This window comes from Erithacus rubecula (assembly GCF_903797595.1).
Source record: "Erithacus rubecula genome assembly, chromosome: 3".
In the NCBI taxonomy this organism is placed as follows: Eukaryota; Metazoa; Chordata; class Aves; order Passeriformes; family Muscicapidae; genus Erithacus; species Erithacus rubecula.
In genome coordinates this window covers 40,153,742-40,177,165 of record NC_136689.1, presented here as the reverse complement: position 1 = coordinate 40,177,165, position 23,424 = coordinate 40,153,742, and the positions used below count along the sequence as shown (strand labels likewise).

General features: G+C 37.0%; 1 protein-coding gene across 1 annotated transcript in view; it reads left to right on the top strand.

Moving 5' to 3' along the window:
* Positions 1 to 23,424, top strand: part of OSBPL10 (oxysterol binding protein like 10) — a 111,295-nt gene that overhangs the window by 54,956 nt on the left and 32,915 nt on the right. The window contains exons 5-6 of the mRNA XM_079301440.1: positions 7,895 to 8,105; positions 16,282 to 16,436. Coding sequence (XP_079157566.1) covers positions 7,895 to 8,105; positions 16,282 to 16,436 — 366 coding nt within the window. The remainder of the gene's footprint in view (positions 1 to 7,894; positions 8,106 to 16,281; positions 16,437 to 23,424) is intronic.

Genomic DNA, 23,424 nt, shown 5'->3' with positions numbered 1-23,424 from the left:
ATTGTGGAAGCAGAGGCAAGGACTGAAGAGAAGAAATGTGCCCTAGTGATTAGCTTCCATCCTGATTGTCAGAGGTACAGTTCAGTTTGTTCCGACGCTTTTTGTGTCTCTGTCTGCAAATTACATGCCAAATGAAAATTAACTTGCTTCTTTGAAGCTTTGTTGATGGGATGTGTGTGTCTGAGCCTTAATAACCATTATATAACAAGTCATTCCAATTTTAATGTTCATTGTTTGCTTCGTTAAAATAATTGAGGTCAAGCTGGTTGCTACCCTGAGGTGATGATAATGGAGAATTTCCTGCTTGTTCCTGGTAATGGGAGGGAAGCAGTAATCAGGAAGGGACAGCTGATACAGGTGTCATTATCTGCTTCCATCTTTCCAAGACTCTTTCAGAGTCTCTCACTTGATGTTCTAGGATCCTTCCTTAAAACATTATCATTAGCATAATAATGTTCATAGGGGCTGCTCTGGGTCTTACTCCAGATTGAAGCTTGGTGGGTAGAATTCTTTCCTGTTTACAGTTTGAGGTTCTTTTTTGATCTGAAGGTCAGGTTTTATTGCAGGCAAAGTGTACAGATATGTTACTGGTGGTCATCTGATCTTTTAAGTGTTTCTACATGTGATGTTTTAAAAGTGCAAAATCATCTTGATAAGAGATTTCTGTTAGCTGTTGGAGTACTTCCAGCAGCAACCTCTGTTTTTAGTTATTTCACCTTAGTTATATATTAAGCTATAATTTTGGCTTCCGGGCTTGCATGCTATAAATGGAATCCCTTTGAAAGATTTGTTATGTGATTTTACTGAAGAAAATAATCAAGTCTGTAAATCCTCATCAGAAAATTTATTTTGTCAAGTGGTAAAGTGAATATAGCAAGTAATCTTGAGCAGTCTGGGAATGCTTTTCAGTAGTTCAGGCAGAAGTTCAGTTGCTCTGCAGTGGTTATACTTAATTCAAAACAACAGTGCATTAAAAAAACCCCAAAAAACATTCACTTTTACTGCATTTATACAAATTACCTTCATTTGCCAGACATCTCAATTGGTGAGCTGATGATTAACAGTAGTCTTGCATGTGTGTTGATTCTCTTTTCTTTTTCAGAATAAATAGTGGAAAGTGGTCCAGTTTAATGGAAAAAATGTTGGATTTGTGAATATGAGCTGAATTGGTAGGTAGTGTGTCCAATTAGTGACTGTGTGATTGCTTTAGTGACACTGGAGTTCCAGGTATCTTACATTTTGATATATATTCTTGATAGATGTCTGTGTGTATATATACACATATATTCTACTTACACTAGCTGTTTTAACTTTTGATTTTTACAATATGACAATTAGTGGTGTTGATGAAATATAGGTCAAGATTACAAGAGGAGTCCTTGCTCAAGGTCACAATTGATGACTGTATTAGGTTCATGTGGCAGCACAATATATCACATTTACAGTGACTTAGAAGGTTTTTATTTCTTGTGTGTAGACTCTTCTGTTCTTCATTTGCTTTTAGGAAAAAAGGTGTTTTCTATGAAATAGAAGAAAAAAATCCAAATCCCTGTGATATATGCATGTTTAACAATGGTTAAATGTCCTAACACACATATGACTTGTGACTTATTCTAGAATAGTTTGAAAAGCTGGTCTCACATCCTGTCGTTTCCCAGTGTTTTCTGAAAAGTTATTTTTTCTGGTACTATTTTCTAAAAAGCAAAAAACTAGTATTTCCAGAAAGTGTGTGTTTGTGTGTGTGTGTGCATGTGTCAGAGAGAGAGACTGTGTTTTTATATTAGAAAAACCCACCCCAAATAAAATGCCAACCAATTGAATCCTGCCAAAAAAGAGTGCAGTAGCAAACTGGCTATTCCTTGTTTTAAAAGGTAAACTTCTCTCAAGGACATCTTGACTTAGAGTTTTAAGGAAGTGATGCATGATGCATTTCTTTTACTATTTAAGTGTCTAAAGATTTTTCCACACAACTGTTTATTTTTGTAGATGCTCTTTTATTTTTTTTGTATAAGCACTTTTTTATTGTGTTGTTTGTTTTCCCATGTTTTTAATAACTGCTTTCAACTTGCATGCAGTCAATAATGGAAAGGATTTAAAAATAAAAATCACTGCATTAAATCTTTTGGAGGGATTGCCTACAGATAAGTCGTCAGACCACGTGCTGCTGGTGATGGTGCGCAGAGATTACTGCAGTGGAGAAAAAGAGTTATTAACTGATGGAGCAGAATGTCTCATGAATGATTTCTAGCATGTCACAGAGGAGCTTGATGATGCAGAATTTCTGTGGTTTTTCAGTGCTAAAAGAACATTTTCTTTTTTCTCTGGAGTGTTTTGGATTTTTGCTCATGCATGGGTAGGCATATCTTAATACTGACTGTAAAAGGATTCAATTATGCTATCAACACTATTTAAACTACATTTAAACAACATTTTAAAAACATTTAAAATAAATATAAACTAAAATTGAAGTTGCTCATATGGTTGGATTGTGGCTGGCACAGTCTGAAGAATCTCTCTCATGTTTTATAGTCTGGAAGGAGAGTAGGATGATCTGAAGTATTTAAATCATTATGTAGAAAGACAAGATTGGTGATGCTACTTGTTTTCTTGGCCAGCTCCATGTGGCCCCTGTGACAAGGGAGAGTGTCTGCTTGCCCTCTGAGGTAATATGGCTGATGTCATTCTTCCTTTGCTTTGAGAAATCTGAAATCACTGTCCTGGGAGGTGCCCTTGTGGCAGCTGTGGATTGAGAAGTTTTACAGATGGCAGTAAAGCTGGTGTTTGCTTTAGGTTGTTGTGATGCACTGTGTTAATTGGGCAAAATCCTGTAATAATTCTAGAAAGAAAGATGTTCTGATGATACACATTTGTCCATTGTCCATAAGACAGACTTATGCCTTAATGTTAGTCTTGGAGTCTGGATAGCAAAAGCATTTAAAATAAAATGATGTCAAAAGCAATCATGCTGAATGCTCTTGCATTCAGGTGTGGCTGTTCAGTTTTCTTCCTTTGAAGTTTCCATTTATTTTTGTTGTTGGATAGGAGAAAAAATCTTGAATAGAGATTATTTATTATTATACTTAATAATTTGGAATCTCTCCCTTTCTCTTTCTAGTTTCAGAAACAAATCGAAGCCTTAAATCAAAAATGGTATTCAGATTTTGTATGATGATTTCTCTGCATGGTAAAGATTCATGTATCATTTGCATTTTAACAAAATGTTGAATTCCTGTATTTTTTTCTTTTTGCAGGAAAAATAGCACTTCAGTTTTTCATTTTTACTTTCTAAATTAAATTTTAATAACTAATTTTGGCTTATTTACCGCATGAAAGAATGTTCTTTCATCTTATTACATCTGAAATAAATTTCTTTGCAAACCTAGGGTATCTCATGGCTTTTTCTGCTTATCTTCCACATACTGTAGAAATAACCCTGAAAAATAGTAATTTCTACTTACCATTTGTTTGGTAAGTGTTTGCATAAGTTTTTCATCTCCCATATTGTGGTTGGCTATGTGCTCACAGCAGGAGGTGGTGCAGTTCCAGCTGTGAAGGAGTAGGTAGCAGTTGCTGTGGCTGGGGTAAATAGGGGAAGATGTTGAATCAGCCCTGAGGAGGAAGAAGCAGGCAGCAACAAAAGCTGTGGATTGTCTGTTTTGGAGCAAGTGGTAGGGAGGGGATGACCTAGAGAGGAAAACATCACAGATGTTTCCTGTTGCATTCTGATATTCATGAGAGGGATGTTGGGTGGCATGTTTCTTTGAGTGTAGTGTTGTTCAGGAGAGTTGTGTGGCTTTGTATGGCAGGGCTTGGGCATGAGAGGAACCACAGACATGACTTCTTTGAGAAGCTGTCAGAAGCTGTCCTGTGTCAGAGGCAAGGCCAGCTGGCTCCAGGATGGACCCCCAGTTGGCCAAGCCCGTCAGCCTTAGTGGTAGACAGATTTAAGAAGGGGGAAGGAACTGCTGCTCAACAGCAGCCAGAGAAGAGAGCAGTGAGAATATGAGAGAAGCGACTGCAGACACCAAGGCTGGTGGTGAAGGAGGGGAAGGTGGTGCTCTCGTGCTGGGGTTGTGCCCATGCTGAAGCAGGATGTCCCTGTGCTGCCCATGGAGGTCCATGGTGAGCAGAGATCCAGCTGCAGCCTGGAGCACCCTGCCAGAGCAGATGCATGCCTGAAGAGCTGACACAGGTGTGCGTACAGGGTCTGTGACCCTGCGAGGGACCTGTGCTGGGGCAGTTCGTGGAGGACTGTTTGCCATGGCAGGGCCCCATCCTGGAGCAGGCAGAGAGCAAGGAGGATGCAGTGGCAGAGACAATGTGTCACAAACAGGATGTAACTCCCTCAACTGCCTCCCTGTACTACTCTGGGAAAGGATTTCGTGAAACTGGGAATGAAGTTGAGCCTGGGAAGAAGGGAGGGGTGGGGGAAAATACTTGGTTTTATTTTCTTGTTAGCTTACTCTGATTGGTACTAGTTACACTGATTTCCCCGAGTCAAGTCTGTTTTACCTGTGATGATAATTGAGTGACCTCTCTGTCCTTATCTCGACCACCCACCCCAAACTGTTTGTTGTTCAGCCAAGGAAGGGCAGTGATGGGCACTGGGTAACCAGCCAAAGTCAATCCACTGTAAGAACACAGGCAACACCTGAGAGTTTGTGACAAGCTAAAAGGTCTGAATCCCCTTCACACTTCAGGAGCAGCTGTTAATAGGGAGCACATGTCATCTGCTTGTTCTCCTGCACCAAGCAGAAGATGGAGAAAGAAGCAGACCATGTGTTTGAGCTGGTGTCTTCCTAGGATGAGGCTTTCTCTTACTGAACATTCTGCAATTAAGTAAATGCAGGCCTAATAATGCAATTTTCACACATGTAATTCCTTTTAATACATGTAGTCCTGATGGTTCTTTCAGTATTTTTATTGTGCATCTATCATAGAATTGTATTTTTGAAGTTTCAGAGCATTTTTGAGAATGTGAAGTTGTTTTGTGATATTATGAGAAGAAAATATGGATGAAGAGGAGGTGTCAAATCCAAAACAAGAGTGGAAAGAGAAATGGGTTAATACTTGGTGAGGAGACATGGGCAAATAGCCTTTGCTGTTGTTACTAGTAGAGAGCTACTACTTTGAGCTGTCTGTATTTGCAAATGGGAAGGATGGAGAATTGTAAGGTGCTAAAATAGCCCCATGTAAGAGCAAAATAATTCAAAATTAGGTTATTTCTCTTTGGAAAAGGAAAATTAAAAACTTGCCTTTCTCAAAAACAAAGTTTCTCATTCTGGTTTTGAAATGAGCTTAGAGTGCTAGTAGGTCAGGCATTTTGCCTCTCCTCTCCTGAGAGAGCAAAAAACAGAGTCACCAGTAAGACAGAAGATGATGCTATAACTGCATGACTTAGTGGCTGTTCTGTTAAGGGTTGATGTGTTCAAAGAGTTTCATCTTGTATGTTTTGGTGTTTCTGTGTTCGCTCCTCCTTGATTTACTCTCTGTAGAGCAACTACACTTCAGCCCTTCTAAAATGTTTTGTCAAGGTCTTTAAAAAAATTGGCAAACATGTAAAAAAATTCAGTTATTTCAATAATATATGTGATTTCCTTGTCTGTTGTGCCATGGAGTTGATCTGTCACTTTAGAATAAGGGAGGTTCTTCATCTTTGTTCTGGGCATTCAGCACTTTGAAGAGTGGTTTTGATCAGTGTTTGAGCAGTAGATGCTTAGCACATTCTAATACTTTGAATTCTACATAGAAGTTGCAGCTCCAGATGTCTTCTGCTGTGTCAGGTCCATAGACCAGCTGCTGGTATCACAACTATAGCATGCAACTAGGGAAAAGATGAATCAAAGGGCTGCTTTAAAACTGTTTTAGGTCAGCTAGAAAACAGTAAGACTTGGTCATTGTTTTGGATAAGGGTAGAAAATAATTGATTTTATTGAAATTGCTCCTAATCTAGGAAGAATACAGCTGACAAAAGCCTGTAAAGTTTTGGGTTGGATGGTAGCTGCAAACATTCAGTTAATTTTCCAAATATTTTTTAAACTCCCTGATCAGTTTATCTTACGCTCCTGTCTTATCTGCAAAAGAATGTAGCCCTGTATTAAGAGGGAGGGGAAAATTGAAATGTTTGAAGTTTTCAAAGTTTTGCTTTTAGTTTTATTTTTGATTTTATTTTTTATGGATGCAGATCTTGAATTTGTAAGCTGTTTCCAACAAAAAAAAAAAAAAAAAAAAAAAAAAAAAAAAAGTAGGAAAACTAGTCACTTGGAAATGAAAATGGAACATTTCTGTCACCATGAAGTATGAGAAAGTCAGGTTTTCAATTTCACACTCTTATGCAGGATGGGAAAAGGAGAGAAGCAGTTTTCCATACAATTATATTGTTTAGTCTTCCAGGGAGATGGTCATATTTTTTCTCCTGGCTATTCCTTCTGTTTGCCTCCTTGTGCTCTTTGCATGAAGGAGGAATACTTGCATAAGTGTGTGTCTGTGGTATTTTTTTGTTGTTTTATCTTTGAAGCAGCCACCTTGTCCATGCTGTGGAGCTCAGGTTCATGCTGTGTGACTTATGAAAGCAGAGCATTGCCTGGGGTTGATTCTGTGGTTCCCTAAAGCTGCATATTGGAAGGGTCTCTGTCACCTTCTGGCAGGTCTTGGTTTCTGCCAAAGGGAATTAAGATTGTCTGTGGCTTTACTGAAGTTTTGGCCTCTGTTTTATATGTTGATTATTAAAATGTCATGTTAACCTTCAGCAAGGCATTTGGCTAAATTTATGAACTGCAACAACAGCTTCTTGTGTAATTCCAGTCTCTTATTTGCAAGAGTGGTTATTTGCATCTCTCAGTTCAGTTTCCTTTCTAGCTTTTCAGTGCACTCAACATATATTTTTTTAATCAGTCAATTTACAGTAGTGCAGGAAGGCTGCAGGAAGCACACAATGCTTAAAAATATAATAATGATAATAAAAAAGTCATTAAGTTTATAATACATTTTTACAGTACAGTAGTGGGGACAAATGGAGCTTGAATCTTTGTTTATTATGATGTCTTCAATATATTTTTCTGAAAGCTTTGGATACCTCAGGTGTTAACCTGTAAGTTTTTGCAGTAAGTTTTTTGCAAGGTAAGTGTAAGAGGCTTGTCACAAGCATATATGATTTCCTACAGGCTGTAAAAATGGAGAAATTTGAACAACTCCTTTTTCTTTTGGCTTTAGGATTTTGAAAGCTTGATATTTTGCTTAAAGTGCAGCCTGCTCAAATACTGTTTTTACCTGCTGTACAAGCACCCCTTTCATCTTCATCTGGATGGTTCAAATCTAGAAAGAGGTTAACTTTCTGCCTGACAGCTGGTATTCATATTGGATATGAAATAAATACTCTTAAGTTGCTTCCTATGCTAATGTCTGTAAAGTTAAAAATTACTGCCTTTTGGAAAAACAGTTGCTTTGTGATGCTTGAGAAATGGGTAATGCCCATTTTTAAACTATGATGAGATAGTTTATGTAGGAAAGGAGGAGGGCCAGTGTAGCTTCCTTGGATGTCTCAGACCACATACAAAGGCAAGAAAATCAAAGCCTAAATTAATAATGGAGAAGGAAGTAGAATTGTCATACTTTTCCTTACAAAGACTTTCAGAAAGTATGAGTCACTATTAAACCTACTGTGAACCTACTATTTTAAGAGACTATTTTCTCTAACATAGTCTTGACATTTTTACAGGCCTTTGGTAGTCTCAAGCCCTTCGTTTTTGTAGGTGAGTATATGGTATGTTTGGATCAGAACATTAACATCCATTCGTGGCAGTTCTTCACATTTAGTCACTATTTCAATCCATAAGAATTTAACAGCTACACAGTGATATTTCCTGTAACAGCAGATGTTTTTTGACCTTTGCAGATCATGAGCCAAGCTGAAGGACAACAGAAGAATCTTGTACAAGCCATTGAAGCTCTCCCAAATTCTGGACCCCTTACTGCCTTGGATCAGGACTTGCTACTTTTAAAAGCTACCTCTGCTGCCACCCTGAGCTGCCTTGGAGAATGCCTGAGTCTACTACAGCAAAGTATTCATCAAGTGGGCCATCAGCATAACAGGACACTGTCATCAGGTGAGCACAGGCTGCCTTGGGTGTTGTTTAATGTGCATTGGGTGTTTTACTATGACATGAAGAAGGCAAAATTAACCATTCTCAGAGAGGCAGGTTGGGATGAGCAACTTGTGAGCTTCTGCAGCCTCAAGCACTGTAATTCTTTGCCTAAAAAAAGGATGCAAAATGTATTGCAGTCAGAAGAGAGGAGGAAAAGAAGTGGTCCTGAGTCTTCTCAGAGAAGTCCAATCCTAAAGAAAGCAACACAAAAAAAACAGGGCATGGAAAGGAGGTATATATAAACCTACATTTTTGATGTTAGTGGCAGTGCAGAACCAGCTTGGTTGTTTTGGTTTGCTCCCCTTGATTTTTCCTTTTTAAATAGATTTCAGTCTCAATACAGATTTATTGATAAAAATAATGCTATGCAGTCCTACAGTGAAAATAATTTTTCTAGTTTTCTGCATGGAAGGATGCTGCTGAGGTGGATTTATTTTGGTCTGTGGTTTTCTTTGAAACTGGAAAGAGTTCTCCATGCTTAACAGAAAACCAGAAACTAAAATTGGTAGCAAGTTTTATGAGCTTAAAATGTCAGTGTGATACTACACTGAGCTCTGCAAGCATGAGCCTTTCAGTCCCCTTGTACCTCAGTTTTTCCAGTTCACCCAGTTCTGGATCTGTCCATAATATTTGAAGTTGGATCTTGAGCTTTGTGGAAGGGTGGTTAGCATCTTCCCATGCATAAACTGCACTGCCAAGTCTTAACAACAAGAGCAAGTGTTGATCTAGGGAGTAGCAGCAGCAGCAGAACTCTGGGTGTGGGGTCCCTTTTTGTATTTTCTTTGGGTGCTTCCACAGCAATCCCCACAGCCTGCCCTTACTTGCAGTAGGTTCAGTACAGGGCAGGATGTGCCCTCAAGGCTGCTGAGATATTGCATGGTGGGACTGCCTCTGAGGCATCCCATTGTGAGAAGAATAGAAATGTGAGGGGTACTTGTGAAGCAGGAAAGTGATATGAAAGTAGTTCTTGGAAAAAACCAGTATTAATCCTTTTGACCCCAGTCCTATGGTATGTACTGATTTTCCCATATCCAGATTCTTATTGATTTCATGAAGGAACGTGATTTTTAAAAATTGCCATTTTCTTGTAGAAAATGCAAACCCTCCCCTTGCACTTAGCTAAGTAGTAATGATAAAGTGCATTGAATTAAACTATTTGCTATAACTTCATTTCAGAAAAGAATGGTTTGAAACAGAGATGAAAAGCATCCTTCGAAGAAAAGTTACTTTCTAGTTTCAAGGTCCCTGAAGGTTGTTTTTCATCTTGATGTGATCTAAGTGAGCTGTCAAGAGATAGATGACTTGAGGTGTACATGTCCTTGAATCTATCCACATAATCTTCTGTTAAATCCATGTCTTTGTTTTGACTTAATAATGCCTTTTGAGGATCTGTGGGAGAGAAGGGAGAAAAGCAAGCAAAACATTAGCAATTGCTAAAGGGAATCCCCACTTTTTTTTATTGAAAGGAATGACTATGAAATACTGATTTATAAAATCTAATAAGTGTTTTTGTTTGTCTTGCATGAGAATTCTTTCAGGAATCAAAATTCTGTAGCACTGGTTCACACCAGCATCTTTGTTGTAACTGTGAGAACTTGAATGCAAGCAGTTAATTCTTCAGTGTCTTCTTTGGTATGGAAGTAAAAAAAACCAACCAAACTAAGGAGGGCACTAAAAGCTGTTGAAATATTTAGTCTCTTCTCCCTGACTGAAATGATTTTTTTTCCCTAGGCCTTATTATGCAACACAGTTGCCTGAAAGAACCTGGCCTACAAGTCTTGATTACTGATTTTCCTACACACTTAATCTTTTCCAGGCATACTTTGATAGACTTAATGTTTCTGCTGAGTTGGTAGAGTTTCAGAGTCATCAAAGCTGCATAAGCTCATACCTATTCAGACTAAAGCCTTTAAGTAATCCCCTAGCAAACTCTAATTCTGAGAGATGATCTAGTTCATTTTGATTGTGTCCTCCAGGTGAATTCTTTTAATTTTATACCCAGCAGGTACAACAGAAGATGACCTTTACTGTCACTGTCAGGTGAAAATGACTCTTGTTAGTTTAAAAACCATGTGCTCCTGTGATAGGAATTCTCAAACCCCTTTCTTGTGAGATGCCATGACCCTGTGCAATCTGTTGCTGAATGCTTCCATCCCAGTGCTGTCTCATTACCTGCTGTGTGGTGTTAAGATTCTAGTGGGCATTGTGGGGCATAGATAAAGACAAGATAGGAATTTGGTAATTTATTTTCTTGCTTCTAGCCTACAGTTCATGAAAGCAATCCAGTCCAGGCAGGCAACAGTGTTCCTTGAGTGGAGTGTGAGAAATACTCAATTGCTTAGCTTGGGTGGCTTGAACTTACCTTTGAGTTTGCTTTCCTTCAACATCCAAAGCTTTCATTATTATGCCATAGAGAGGGAGAACTGCCTTAAAAGTGGATATATATCTACTTAATCTGCTTTCTCTGTACCTTTCCTCATGTCCTTGGGGTCTTTATACCCAATTGTGCAAGTTTTTATGACTTCCCTGGAGACCTTGCAGTCTTACTGCCTGTAAAGGAAATTAAGTGGCTGAGAGTTTCTGACCTAGTACTTAGGGAATGCTCTCATGAAGATTATAATTAGTTACTATTTTTAATAGACTTACTGACATTTATTGTTGTAAACAAGAGAAAAAAGGGTATTTTTTCTTTTGATGTAAATATTTTTGTTGCTTTGTTTTCCACTAATTAGAGTAGAAGGAAATCACCTTGATATTCACTTTAGTGGATTCTTTTTCAGAATCTACAATTATGCAGGTCATGACTTAAAATATTTTTATGGCATCCTTTCTAATGGAATAGTTTAAGGATTGCGTGATTTTTCCATTTCATATTTCTCACGAATTGCCTTAGACCTCAAGCCTACAAGCAGACATGAAGATTAAACTGAAGTCTTCAGTCTTGAAGGCTAGTCAATAAATTTTTTATTTCTCTGAAGCTTCATGGAAAGGTTTTGTTAATTGTCTATTTTGGAAGTTCGTCAACAAGATCAGTCAGTGAAGCAAAATCCTGTGTTTCTACTTGGGAGTTAAAATAATTTCAAAAATAATTTCTAGCTGTAATTATTAAAGATATGTGCATTGATCACTGGCTAAATTTTTTTGTAATTTTTTTCTTTCATTGAAATATCTGCCAGAGAAGGGTATTATTATCTGAAAGTGTTGACTACATATAGTGTGAGTTGAGGAGGAGAGATTGCATCTCTATAAAATGTGGAGAAGAGACTTTTGTCTACATTTCTAACTTTAGAAGTTCTAGTGTTATTTTTTTCAGCTCTGTATACAGCCTTTGGCAGAAGAGTATCTCCAGAGCCTGTTGACTGCAATTGTTAACATTCTTCCCTCCCAGACTGTGAACAGAGCAAACTTGAATGTTTGTTTTAATGTAGCTCTACCAGCGTATGTTGTATTTTAGGTCTGGGGGTTTTTTTTATATTTTATTCTAGGGTTTTGGCAGGCAGAATCCTCTCTTGTAGTAGCAGCCTGTACAGATCAATCCATTCTTTTAGTCTGCATTTCACATTAACCATTTATTCATTTATTCATTTACTGAATAAAGCATCTTTCTAATAGGAATTCTCTCCTATTTTTTTCTATCTCTCCTTTGCCTGCTTTTCCAAACTATAGAATGTTTCATTTTTAAAAGATTTTTTAAAAACAAAAGCCAAACTCATCTAGACAATGGATTTTCTGAAGTTCACTTTAATGTGCAAATGCGGCTGATTTTGGCAGCCATTGAAACAAATGGATTGGAGATAGTTCTGGAGTTGGGTACAGGATATACTTGAGGTTTTTTTTCTCTATTGCCTCCTTTTTGGAGAAAATAAATGGATAGGAAATACAAAATCTAGATATTTCAATCTGACAAATGACAGCTAGGAATTGTCTTGCAGCTGAGATGACAAGAGAGAAAAATGAACAGATAAGTCCTTATTTGTGTTTAAATGCATGTGGGCAGGGAAGAGTGAGGAAAGCAGACAGGGGAGTACATATGTTTTGTTACTAGGTACTTTACTAAAGTTGTCTTGGTCAGTCAGTTCTCCCTTAAATGCACCATCAACAGCCTTTCTTCTGTCAAGACTAACCAAAACAATTTGCTGCTCTATCTAAAGGCTAATACATTATTCCTTATATGTTCTTCTTTCATTGAAAGATAACATTATTTTCTAGTCCCCACACAACATCAGCAAATACAATCTCACATGAAAAGCAGAGATGCAGTTGCCATGTGCTGTTGCTGGTACAGTGTGCTGTAGGGATTCAGCAGAGAGACCAAGCTCACATCCATCCCTGGCAGGGCAAGGAGTCCAGATCTGGTACTGGTTTCTCCTCAAGGCCTACCACTGCACTGTTAGGAGATATTTGTTAGAGTATATTTTAAATATGTCATGAAAGTGTTATCAGTAGATGCTAGTTTATGATTGTGCCAGGGAAAAAAATAGGTTTGGTTGTTTTTTTTTGGGGGGGGTTTTTTTTTTTTGTTTTTTTTTGTTTTTTTTGTTTTTTTGTTTTTCTGTAGTCTCCCAGGCAAGACCAGAGGACTTAAAATTAGAAAGGTTTTTGTCATGGAATTGAGATAGGTGTTAAGCATATTTCATGCATCAGTTATCATGCAGAAGTGGGTTTGAAGATACATCAGGTACCCAGAAAATCAAAACCAATAAAAGGAAATTATCAACATTGCTTAACTGAAAAATCTCCTGTAAACCTTCTTTTTGGAGAGAACTCCCCCCACTCCTGCAGTGTGCATTTGTAGCAGGGATAGATGTTTCTCTTGAGGGCATTTGTGTGGGATACAACCTATTGTGCCCTATAAAATAGATGTTTGTGACCTGTAGTATTGCTTTAGGGAGAGGATAAATAGGTTGTGTCAGGATACTTGTACTTTGCTTAGGTACAGGTGTTCTCCAGTGCCTTAGTGTGCTTGTCTGCTGTGTGTTCATCACACAGTGGAAGCTGGTGTTGAGGAGAAGAGGGAAAGAAGCTATTTTTTTGGCATGTTCTGTAGGAACTCTTGTTTTGTATATACATATGCTCTGAACTTTCAGAGTAATCAGACTTGGGTTTTTACTCCTGGAACTACAGAACCAACACCCTGCAGGTAGAAGAGATCTGGCTGATTTACTAGTTGTGTATCTGGTATGTCTAAATTTTGCATCTTCATTATTGCAGAAACAGATGTTTTGTTTTAATTAGTGTAGTGCTTTGCGTAGTTTTAAAGCAAGTAGTAGTTATATAGCTGTCAATACTTTTATATAATTTGTGACTGTCTTTCTGGAGAATTCCTTTAGAGCTCTGGAATGTATCAAAATAGATTAGAATTTACCTTCTGTCACTGTCTTTGGCTATGACTGAGAACAGGAAAAAAAAAAATCTGGCTTAAAAAATCCAAACCAATGACAGCAGTTTTTTCCTATTCGTATCCAACTCAGAAGATAAACTTCTTCATATTATATTTTTATATATATATATATATTTTTTTTAAAGTCTTTATAAGAACAGGGATTTAACTAGTGATAGAGACTTTTGAGTCCCATGAAGTGGCAAAGATGGCAATGCCATTAGAGTGGATCAAATGATTTACAGATGGCAGCTCAGTCTGTGGGGAGTAAATTCTGGTAAAACAGCTGGATCAGTTGTGCCACAGCTATATCTGTACTATTTTGTGATAAGGGTAATTGTGCTAGTGCAGATCTGAGCATTTTGGGTGCACTGAAAAACTGAAGCCCCCCCCCCCCCCCCCCCCCCAAAAACTGTCCTGAAAAGTTTTGTAAAACTGATAATATCAGTAAAGTAGAACCAATATTTTTGTGGCCTTTTACTTCCTACATAGAGATTGTATTCTAGTCTTAGTTGATTTGAAGATGATTTCTGATGAGTTCTCTCATCAGAGATTGCTTTTGCCTGAAGTGTGAGCTGCTGTATTAGATATATGGCGGGAATTTTTTTCAATCTGTCCAGAGAAGAGATACTCTTTATTTCTTTAGATTTCTGTGCTGTGTGACTTAATATTTGTCTTCTGCAAAAGTAGTCAAATTTCAGATGCACAGTTTAACAAAACAGTTTTTCACATATGCAGAAGTGTTGTGGAAATGAATGTGCTTTAATATCTTTTGGACTTTAACTGCTGGGCGTCCTGTTGGTGTTGGCTAGGACATAATGTATTTTTAAGATCTATTTAAAAATTGATTAGGCTGACAAGATTTGTTGTTTTGTGAGGGTAGCATTGCCCTTGGTACAGGAGAAAAAAACATGCTTGCCTAGTTCTAACAGTTTCTATTTCTCTTAGAGACTCTAAAATGTGCAGAGAAATTCAAAGGTCTTTTTACACTGTATTTGCACTGAAGAGGAAAATTATTATAGTGTTTTTAAAATTATGATGAAGTAAATTTTCACACTTAAAAATTTCCCCTGAAGTGAGATACTTCTTCATGTGGGAGCTTTTTATTGTGCTTATTTACATAAACTAGATTTAAAAAATCAAAAATAACTGTTTAGAGTGAAGGCCACATAGATTGTTTGTGGAGAGAGAAAATGGATCGCCCAAGGAAATGATGAGATGACATATTTTTAAGGATTGGCATAAAGAGAAGTTAGTTCAATTTTTTTTTAGTGTCTCTGTAATAGGAAAGTAGCAGCAGTAATCCATTATTCAGCTTTTTTGACAGAGAAAACCAGAAAAATAGATCAAGATCTGTTATTGCAAAATAATGAAGAGTGAGAAACATAATTTGACAGCAGAACCACAGAAATGTTCATCCTTTGGCAAGGGGAATTTTGTGTAATTATATGAAATACACATTTTATAAAAGAAAAACTGGATTTTTTTTTCCCCTGTCAGTTACTCAGACCTTTGAAAATAATTTTATTCTTAATTATTTTCTTTTGCTTTCCTCAGCAAAAGATGGTGCCACAAAAGCACCCTAAGCAAAGTAGATCTGAACTTCTGCCATGTCTTCATAACTTAGTGCCATTTTATGGCACTAAGAATGTTCTGTAACTGTTTTGTCTAGCATTTGGTAAAGGCTCAGTCAGCTATGGGATTTGTGGCCCATTTTTTAATAATGGAAGTGCTAATGTAAGACTACACAGCATAACCTCTCGAGATCTAACCATTTACTTCACTTAGGAGGCAGTCTCTGGTAACCCTGGTAATATGGAGAGGAGAAATTGCAGATTCTTTAATGTACTTTGTGTTGCTCTGCATCATGTTAAAAGTTTGTCAGTGATGAGAGGAGATCCTCCCTGTGGCACTAATTGTATATTCATATATAAGTTATGGTAATGACTGAAGAGCTGTGATTTTTTTTTAATCTGTATCTCTACATTTTATAGTGGCATGTAATTAATAGCTGAAATTTTAAATCCTGTGCTGAGAGCTACTGATTTGACTGTTGAGACTATGTTTTAGAGCAGTTAGGGAGGAACAACTGTGTGCTTGCCTTAGCTGATCATACTTTCTGTATGATACAGACCTATCCAGGAAATCAAGTGCCCCCAGAAATAAGAGTTGTTCTGATGCCAAGTTCTGTTTGATTCATATTTAATGTATATCTTTCTAATGAGACCTCTTTCAAACTGTGGTCTTGGTACCAGTAAAGCATTTTAGTACTTAATCTAGAAAAAAAATTTAATAGTAGAAATTTTAATAGACAGAAATAAATACAGCTGCTAGGCTTAAAACTTTGATTTCAAGCAAAAGAAATGGATGGTTTACTTGGATAACTTTATAACTATGAAAATAGTGGGTAGAGAATTCTTGCTTAATTTCCAAGGTATGCCAGATAGAATTATACATAAGGATTATACAGTCTGGCAGTAGGACTAACATTCATTGACTTAAAAAAAATCACAAATAAGTTGGCCTGCAAGTTGCTTACTTTGGTTAATTAGGGTGTTTCTTGCTTCCAAAGGCAGGGATATTATTAGAGATACTGCATAAGCTAGTTCAGAAAGTACAGGATCATTTTTTACTGAAGTAAAACTGTGCATGGAAGCAGAGAAGATATACAACTCATTTACATGGGTAGAGTGGTGAGGTGAATGGAGGGAATCTGTAATCTTTCTCTCATAAACTGATAGCTATTTTCTGCTTCAGAAGGTATCCTGGGATGGCCTGGGCCCAAGTCACACTCCACAGAGGAACTGAAAAATGGTGCTCTCAGCTCCTTATCATCTGCTAGTGCCAACATTACATGGGCAATAGTACCATCTGCAGCCCAGGATGCACAGGCACTACAGCCAAACACTGAGGTAAGCATGCTTGTCTCTGTAGGGCATTGGTTAGACACAGACCATGTGTGATGGTGGATACTTTCATTGAGAAACTATCATATTTGTCTTTATAGTGTACTCCTTGTTTGAAGTTACTTGTGAAAATAAGTTCCATGCAAAAGTGCACTTCAAAAACTTGAAAAATATGTTGATGATATGTTTTTACTTCTCTGAGGTACTTGTATCAGCAAACCTTGGCAAGTGTACAATTTCTTTCCTAATCTTAAAAGCAATCCACCGATTGTCAGTGCACATTTCTATCCTCTGATGCAACTAAAAGCTATTTATTTATTTTTCATTCAGGTTTGAGATAGACAGGAGACATGACTTGCTACTTGTTCTTTCATGTTGCTGTTTGCTCTTGGGCACCTTTTGTATATAACTGACTGTTCTTTGAATTGAAAAATGATGTTATTTCCTGATCCCTTTTCCTGTTAAGTGATATGGGCAGAACTTGCCCACATCATCCTGCATCAACCAGCTGATTTGTGCTTTTGTGGCATTTACTTGGTAAAGGGCAGTTCTGAAGCATCCACTCTTTGAGGAGACTCACAGCTGCGTATCAGACATCTCATGCACTGAAAATTTCTCATCATGACAAACTTCTCCAGCTTCTGCTGTCTGCTTCAGTAACCAGTCCTGCCCACAAGGAAAACACCTCACTCTGAGACCCTAGAGATTATAGGGCACCTGGAGCACGTGAGACCTGGAGAACTGGAACAGAGTTTTTGAAAGAGCTGAAGAAACCAATGAATGTTTTGGGCAGTTGGAACAGCTTAAATTAAATTACATTGCCTTTAACAAAATATGTAATGGCTGAAGACATCAATAAAGCTGTTTTTCCAGTTCTTTTGTAGTATGTTGAATTGAATATAGTTTAAAAAACTTCACAGATAAATGAGGGGTTTTTTTTTAACATATTCCTTTGGTTCTCTGTCCTTAGAAAGGAATTTTGAATTCTGTTACTCCTAGCGTCCATTGACCAAGATATTTAATTTACCTGTAATTACTTTATATTAGGAAGTTGTGTAATTTCTTTTTTGAGATAAGCCAAGTGTACTTTTTACAGTGTGTTTTAAGACAAGAAGCTATTCAAGAGTTACTACTTATTAAACCACTGAAATCTGTTTCATTAGGATTTTTTTAGTCTTTGTTGGTATTCTTTCTTATTTTTGATCATCCTCTAAAGCCAATTGTGATGTGTAAGCATGAACTTTGTAGTGAGAACATAAAGAGCAGCAGCTGATTTTACTCACATTAAGGTATCATTTTACAGTAGAGTTGAGCCATTTATGACATGTTTTAAATGACAATACTTTTTATGACTCCAGTCTCTTCCTGTTGATTTGCTGATGAGACACTGAGTTGTGTGTGTGGCTTGAGGTATAGTGCTTTGCTTGTGGAACTCATGATTTATTGAGAAGGGAGTACCCTTGAAGGGGTGAATAGAAACAAGGAAGTGTGGCACTGTTCCTAGTACAGAATCCTCAGTGCTTTGTGGGCAGTCTTTGTGAAGTCAGCAGCCTGCATTTGAGGCCCTGAGGCATTAGCCATTAAAAAGAAGAAAAAGAGATGGGGACAGAAAAAGAGTAAGATTTTTGAGTTACAAAAGGTCAGCTCAATATGGTGTTTTTGGTAGAAACAGTAAGTAGAGGTTTGTGGATTGGTGGGGCAACAAGAAGCAGCTGGAATCAGGCATGCAATTTTTGTTACGTAATAATGCAGTGTAATGAGCAGAAGTTTGGTTTTGCCCCAAGGAAGTGGCTTAAACTAGGATTCATTCCTAGAAGTTCTTTACAAACCTCTTCCCTTAACACAAAGTCTGTGTGTATGGTGCTGAGATTGATACTGTTGGCTCTGAATTTAAGTGTTTTTTAAATGTAGCTGATGCACTTACCAGTTTTGATAATTTTGATGATTTTTGTTCTGAGAAACTTAACAGTTACCTGGTAAGAATGCTGTCTGAGCCAGGTAGTCATGCAGGAGATGATGTCTGACATGCTCAAAGTTATCAAAGATGTTTGATTTGACATAGTTTAACAGCTCTGTGAGCAGGATGTAGTAATATTTTAAAATGTATTGTGGCCTTGTGTGTCCAAAGCAAGAACCTAGATCTGGCACTGAGTAGGCACTTGATTTTCAAAGGTATAAAAGCACTGACTGTGCTAATTACTTAGAATGTATAATAATATATAAAAGGATATGCAAATCATCACTTGTTTGTAGTCCAGATAGTTTGTTGTTAGTGGTGATATTAGCAGAGAATGAGAAAATGCTTCTAGATGTCATTAGTTGACATTTTATTGACACTGAATGCACTGATTTCTTATTTTAAATTTTTCTGGTAGCTTCTTTTAGAATAAAAGCGGAATCCACAAGTGTAATTCAATTGAAGCTTATTTCTCTTAATGATTTTCTTTTTAAGAAAACCCAAATAGGCAGCAGATAATCTTGGTTTCCTGAAGAAGCTTCTGGGGTATTAATGGGACTCAACTTTCCAAGTATACCTGCCAGAAGAAATAAGCCTTGCTTTTACAGAAGTTATGAGATGAGAGTTCCTTTATCAGTGCTATCAAAATTAATTCCAATCTCTTCTTTGACTGGTCTGGATTTTTATTAAAAAAAAAAAAAATCTGTAATTTAAAAAAAAAAAAAAATCTGTAATCTCTTAGTCAGAAGCTGTACCCCAAAGGAATGGAGAGAGCTTTTGGCTAACTCTCAGTTTCATATAGTAGATGCACCAACCAAACAAATTGTGAATTGTCCTCTAGTCTGAGACAGAAAATCCTATTAAATGGTTCACCTTGAGGAGCAGCAGACTCAGCTGCTTATATTATCGAGCATTATTTATAAGGAAAAGATAATTTAGGAATGTGGATCAGCAGTGATTCTAAGAAGAAAACAGAGATGTTATGGTGGGGCAGAGTGGGTTGTGGGTGACTCTGAGGAATCTTTCCCATACAGCTGCCTGCCAGTGGCAGTAGTTTCCTGGCAGCATGAACGAGTGGCCCAGTGTTTTTAGTGATAACTGTGCTGACTCTCAGCACAGCATTCAGGCAGCACTGCATCAAGTGGCATCATTAACAAACCAGTGACAGGTTTTATATGTTTATGAAGAAATGTGTGGATCTTTGCAATTCTCTGGAATAACGAGGTTCATCTAATACAATTTTCTTTGAATAGTTAAGCATTCTTGAGGGATGTCACAAGTTTTGTAGCTGAATTTTGTTGCCATAGGTAACCAAGGTAAAACTTTTTGGTCTGTTTCTGTCAGGGTTTCAGGAATGCAGAGTTCCTTCTCTGGTGAAATAGAGTAGAAGCCAAAGATTACCCTCTTTAGATAATATGTTGGTGTTTACTTGCTTTGGTTTATTTAGGGTGTTTCCTGCTTCCAAATGAGGTGGGGGTATTGTTTGAGATACTGCTTAAACTAGTTCAGAAAATAAAAGATTTTGTGACAGATTATTTTCTTGTGTGTTCCTTGCCTGTTACTCCTTTAGAGTTCTGATATAGGACAGCATGAAGTTAAAGCCTGTTACCTTTACTAAAAGAAACAGCCTCTGAGAGTGAATTGCCAGATCAAGCAATTTTATCTCTTATTTTCCATATTTTAAAAGTTTTATAATTATATTTTAGAAGTTTGGTAAGTCTCTAAATATTAGTTAGTTTCTTCTTTTTGTTTTTTTTTTTTGGTCTGTCCACCTGAAGCATCAGATGGATGGGATAAGGGTTGAGCTGCACAGAACTGTTCTCAGTTTAATGATAGTTGATGTAAAATGCTCCTGTGCATCCCCTAGTGTACCACTTTGGATTTTCTAGCATAAGCTATGTTACAATTTCAAGATAACTTTTAGGGTTTTTCCTTAAAGCACAACAGAAAAAATCTGGTGTGAAATATGCCAGAGGTGCACTCTTCAGACCTGTGATGTGAACTTGGTCTCTGTCTAATCTGCCATAAATGAAACCCTGCTTTCTTCATGTAAAGTTTAATAATTTTGAAATTCTTTTCAAGAAATACTGAAATTAATTAGTTTGAATCTCATAGTAAATTCAGTTGTAATAAACTCAATGTCATAGTAGAATAAAGGTATGAATCACTTTAATGGGTGAACTACTACTCCAGTTCAACTAATTGTCATTTTGGGTGTCAGAATTCCTGTCTGAGCTGACAAAGAGTGACTGCAGTCCAAATGATTCCTCTGACAGCCAAATTCAAATAGGTAACAGGCTGTTTTTATGTGGGGTCTGAAAGGGAAGCAGTTATTTTCTTTGGACCTAATACTTTAGCTAAGAATTATTTTAAAAATTGTTCTGTAGTGAGATCTGGAATATAGCCCCTCTTCATGTGATTTTTATGCCTTAAAATGCCATGCCAGCTGATTCTTCCCATCCTGTGGATCAGTGCTCTCTGCTTTTCTGTCCCTAACTTTCCCCTGCCTGTGAGCATGAGCAGCTGTACGCATGCTCCAAATTGAAGTGTCTTTTTAATAGGATTGAAGTTTGAGCTCTGCAGGATTGAGCCTTTAGCTCTGATTATCTAACTGCTAAACCAGGTTTTAATTGTGATAGTGATTGCAAGGGCAGTCAAGTCCAGGTTATTAAAGATATTTTGGGCCTCTGGAGGATCTGAACCTTGATGTTTTCAGCTGTAGCAGGGAACTGTTCTATTTAGAGGAGGTACTGAATTGCTTAATTTTATAAGCTTATATATTTTTTCCCATTTTTTCAGGTGATAGTTTCTTTCTATCAAGCTATAATTTGTTTTTTTATCTGTATGTAAGTATATGTAGTATGACTTTAGAGCTATTACAGAATGTATTAGAGATGCTAAGAAATAATTTAAAAAATGCTCATGCAATTTTAGAAACTACGCTGGACAAAATAAATGATTTCTAGTTCAATATTATCTTTATTTATCTGTGTCTCAGCAGATGTGCCCAGGTCTGTGGATTGTTTCCTAGTATAATTTGTTTCTAGTGTTTCCTAATTCCTTTTTTGCAGTTGTCAGAAATCTGTATATTTTATGTTGGGAGATGAGCTTAGCCATGGACATACAGTGCTAGCCACAAGTGCAGTAATGGAAGAACAAAAGATGAGGATGGGAAAGTAATGTTTGCAGAATTACAGATGGTCCCTTTTCACTGTTTAGTACAGACATTACAGGGTTTTTCAATGTGCTCTGCTTTTTGTACTTTGCATGATTAAGTACTTTTCAGGCTGAAGAGCACAGTGAATGGCCTGTAATGATTTAGCTAAATTAATCTCTAGGCAAAGATGGTACCAGTTAATCCATTCACTATGCAGACCATCTAAAAAATGAAATCTGAGGTAATCAATTCAAGGTATATTTAGGGATAACCAAGGGAATGTATATTTAAGGATTAAATGTACAATTAGACTAAAAGTAGAATTAAATGACCCTAAGCCTGCTATAGAGCACTGACAATGACTAAGATAATCTAGCTAATTGTGATTTTTTTTTTTTTTTTGCTAGCTTTCTGGAATAGCTACTGTGTCAGCAAACAGTCCTCTAGTAAAACTGTTTATGCAAATAATTAATAAAAAATTTTATCACCAGTCAAACCCACTACATATTCTTGAATCACTTCCACCTCCAAAATGCTTGTGTTCCAGCTGCTGTCTATATAATTGAGAGTAATACTCTGTTAAAAAAAAAAAAACACCTTTATTCCAAATCTGCTTCTAATTTAAATAAACATGAGGTTCTGATTCATGTGGCATTCCATAATTACTAGTGAAAAGTCAATGAAATCTAATCCTTGGAGTATAAAGAACGTGGATTCCCTTGCACTAAGGCTTAAAAATTAACTTTAAGTGGATCAATTGCTTACTCTATTCAGTATAAAACTTGGGCCCCTTGCTAAAGGAACTCTGAAGTCAATGTTAATTTTATTTCAGGGTTGTGTGCCCATTTGTTATGTGCCAGTTAATTTGCTTTGTGCTATCAGTTTTATTTCTTAGTATGTGTATATAAGTGGGCTTGGTGATACTGCCCATTAGAAATCTTACTCATCTCAATAAGACTGTCAATTACTTGACTAAGTTGAGCTCAACTCTTTTACAGGGAAGGTTTGTCTCAGGTTGGCATTACTTTGTCTTGCTTAGTGAATCATCCAAACTGGCTTCAGCTGTTCTGTCTGGACTTGCTAGAAAAAAAACTGTTTTTTTCAGCTTGTGGTGATGAACTGTAGTGGTTCTTCATTTGAAAAGCCCAGAATGTGGAAATAAATCCCAGGTGTGATAACAGAATTTAATTCAAAAATCTGTCCCAGAGGAGAAGTTGGAAGGAGCAGGTGAAAAAGGCAGAACATTAATAGAGAGTTTTCATTTGGAGATGGACCAAGCAGTTGATTCATCAGACTGAGAACAATTCTTGGAAGTGTTTTAAGCAGAGTTCCACTGGCCTCAAGAAGTTAGACATGTAAAAGAAGACAATTTTCTAGCCCTAATTTGTTTCACATGCACATTGAATGTTCTCCTGCTATGATTTATAATGATTCAATTTTCTTTTGAAAGACTTAAAGATTTTTTGTTTTGTTTTAATTTTTTTTTGTGTGTTTATCAACAATATGAGTGTGTGCAGTGGATGAGCAGTGAAATTGCAGGAAGAGTCAGGGTGGTTTAATAAATATGTTGTCTTGGGGCAAGACTGTTAGTACTGCTTGGATTAACATGTCTTTACCATTTCTGTCCTCTTACAAATATGCTGACATGTGATACTGCGTCCAAGAAATAGCACTGTGAGAACTGGATTTACATATAGATTGGTACTGCAAGACCAGATGATTGTAAAGGTTAAATTTGTAGTTGTCCATCTTTTTGTGCCCTCTTTGCATATGTGAGTGGTGTATTATTGACTAATGTGGCAGTATTTTTCTGCTGTAAATTTGCTTAGCTAGCATACAAAGCGACATAAAAGAGAATTACAGCTGGCTAAACGACTTCA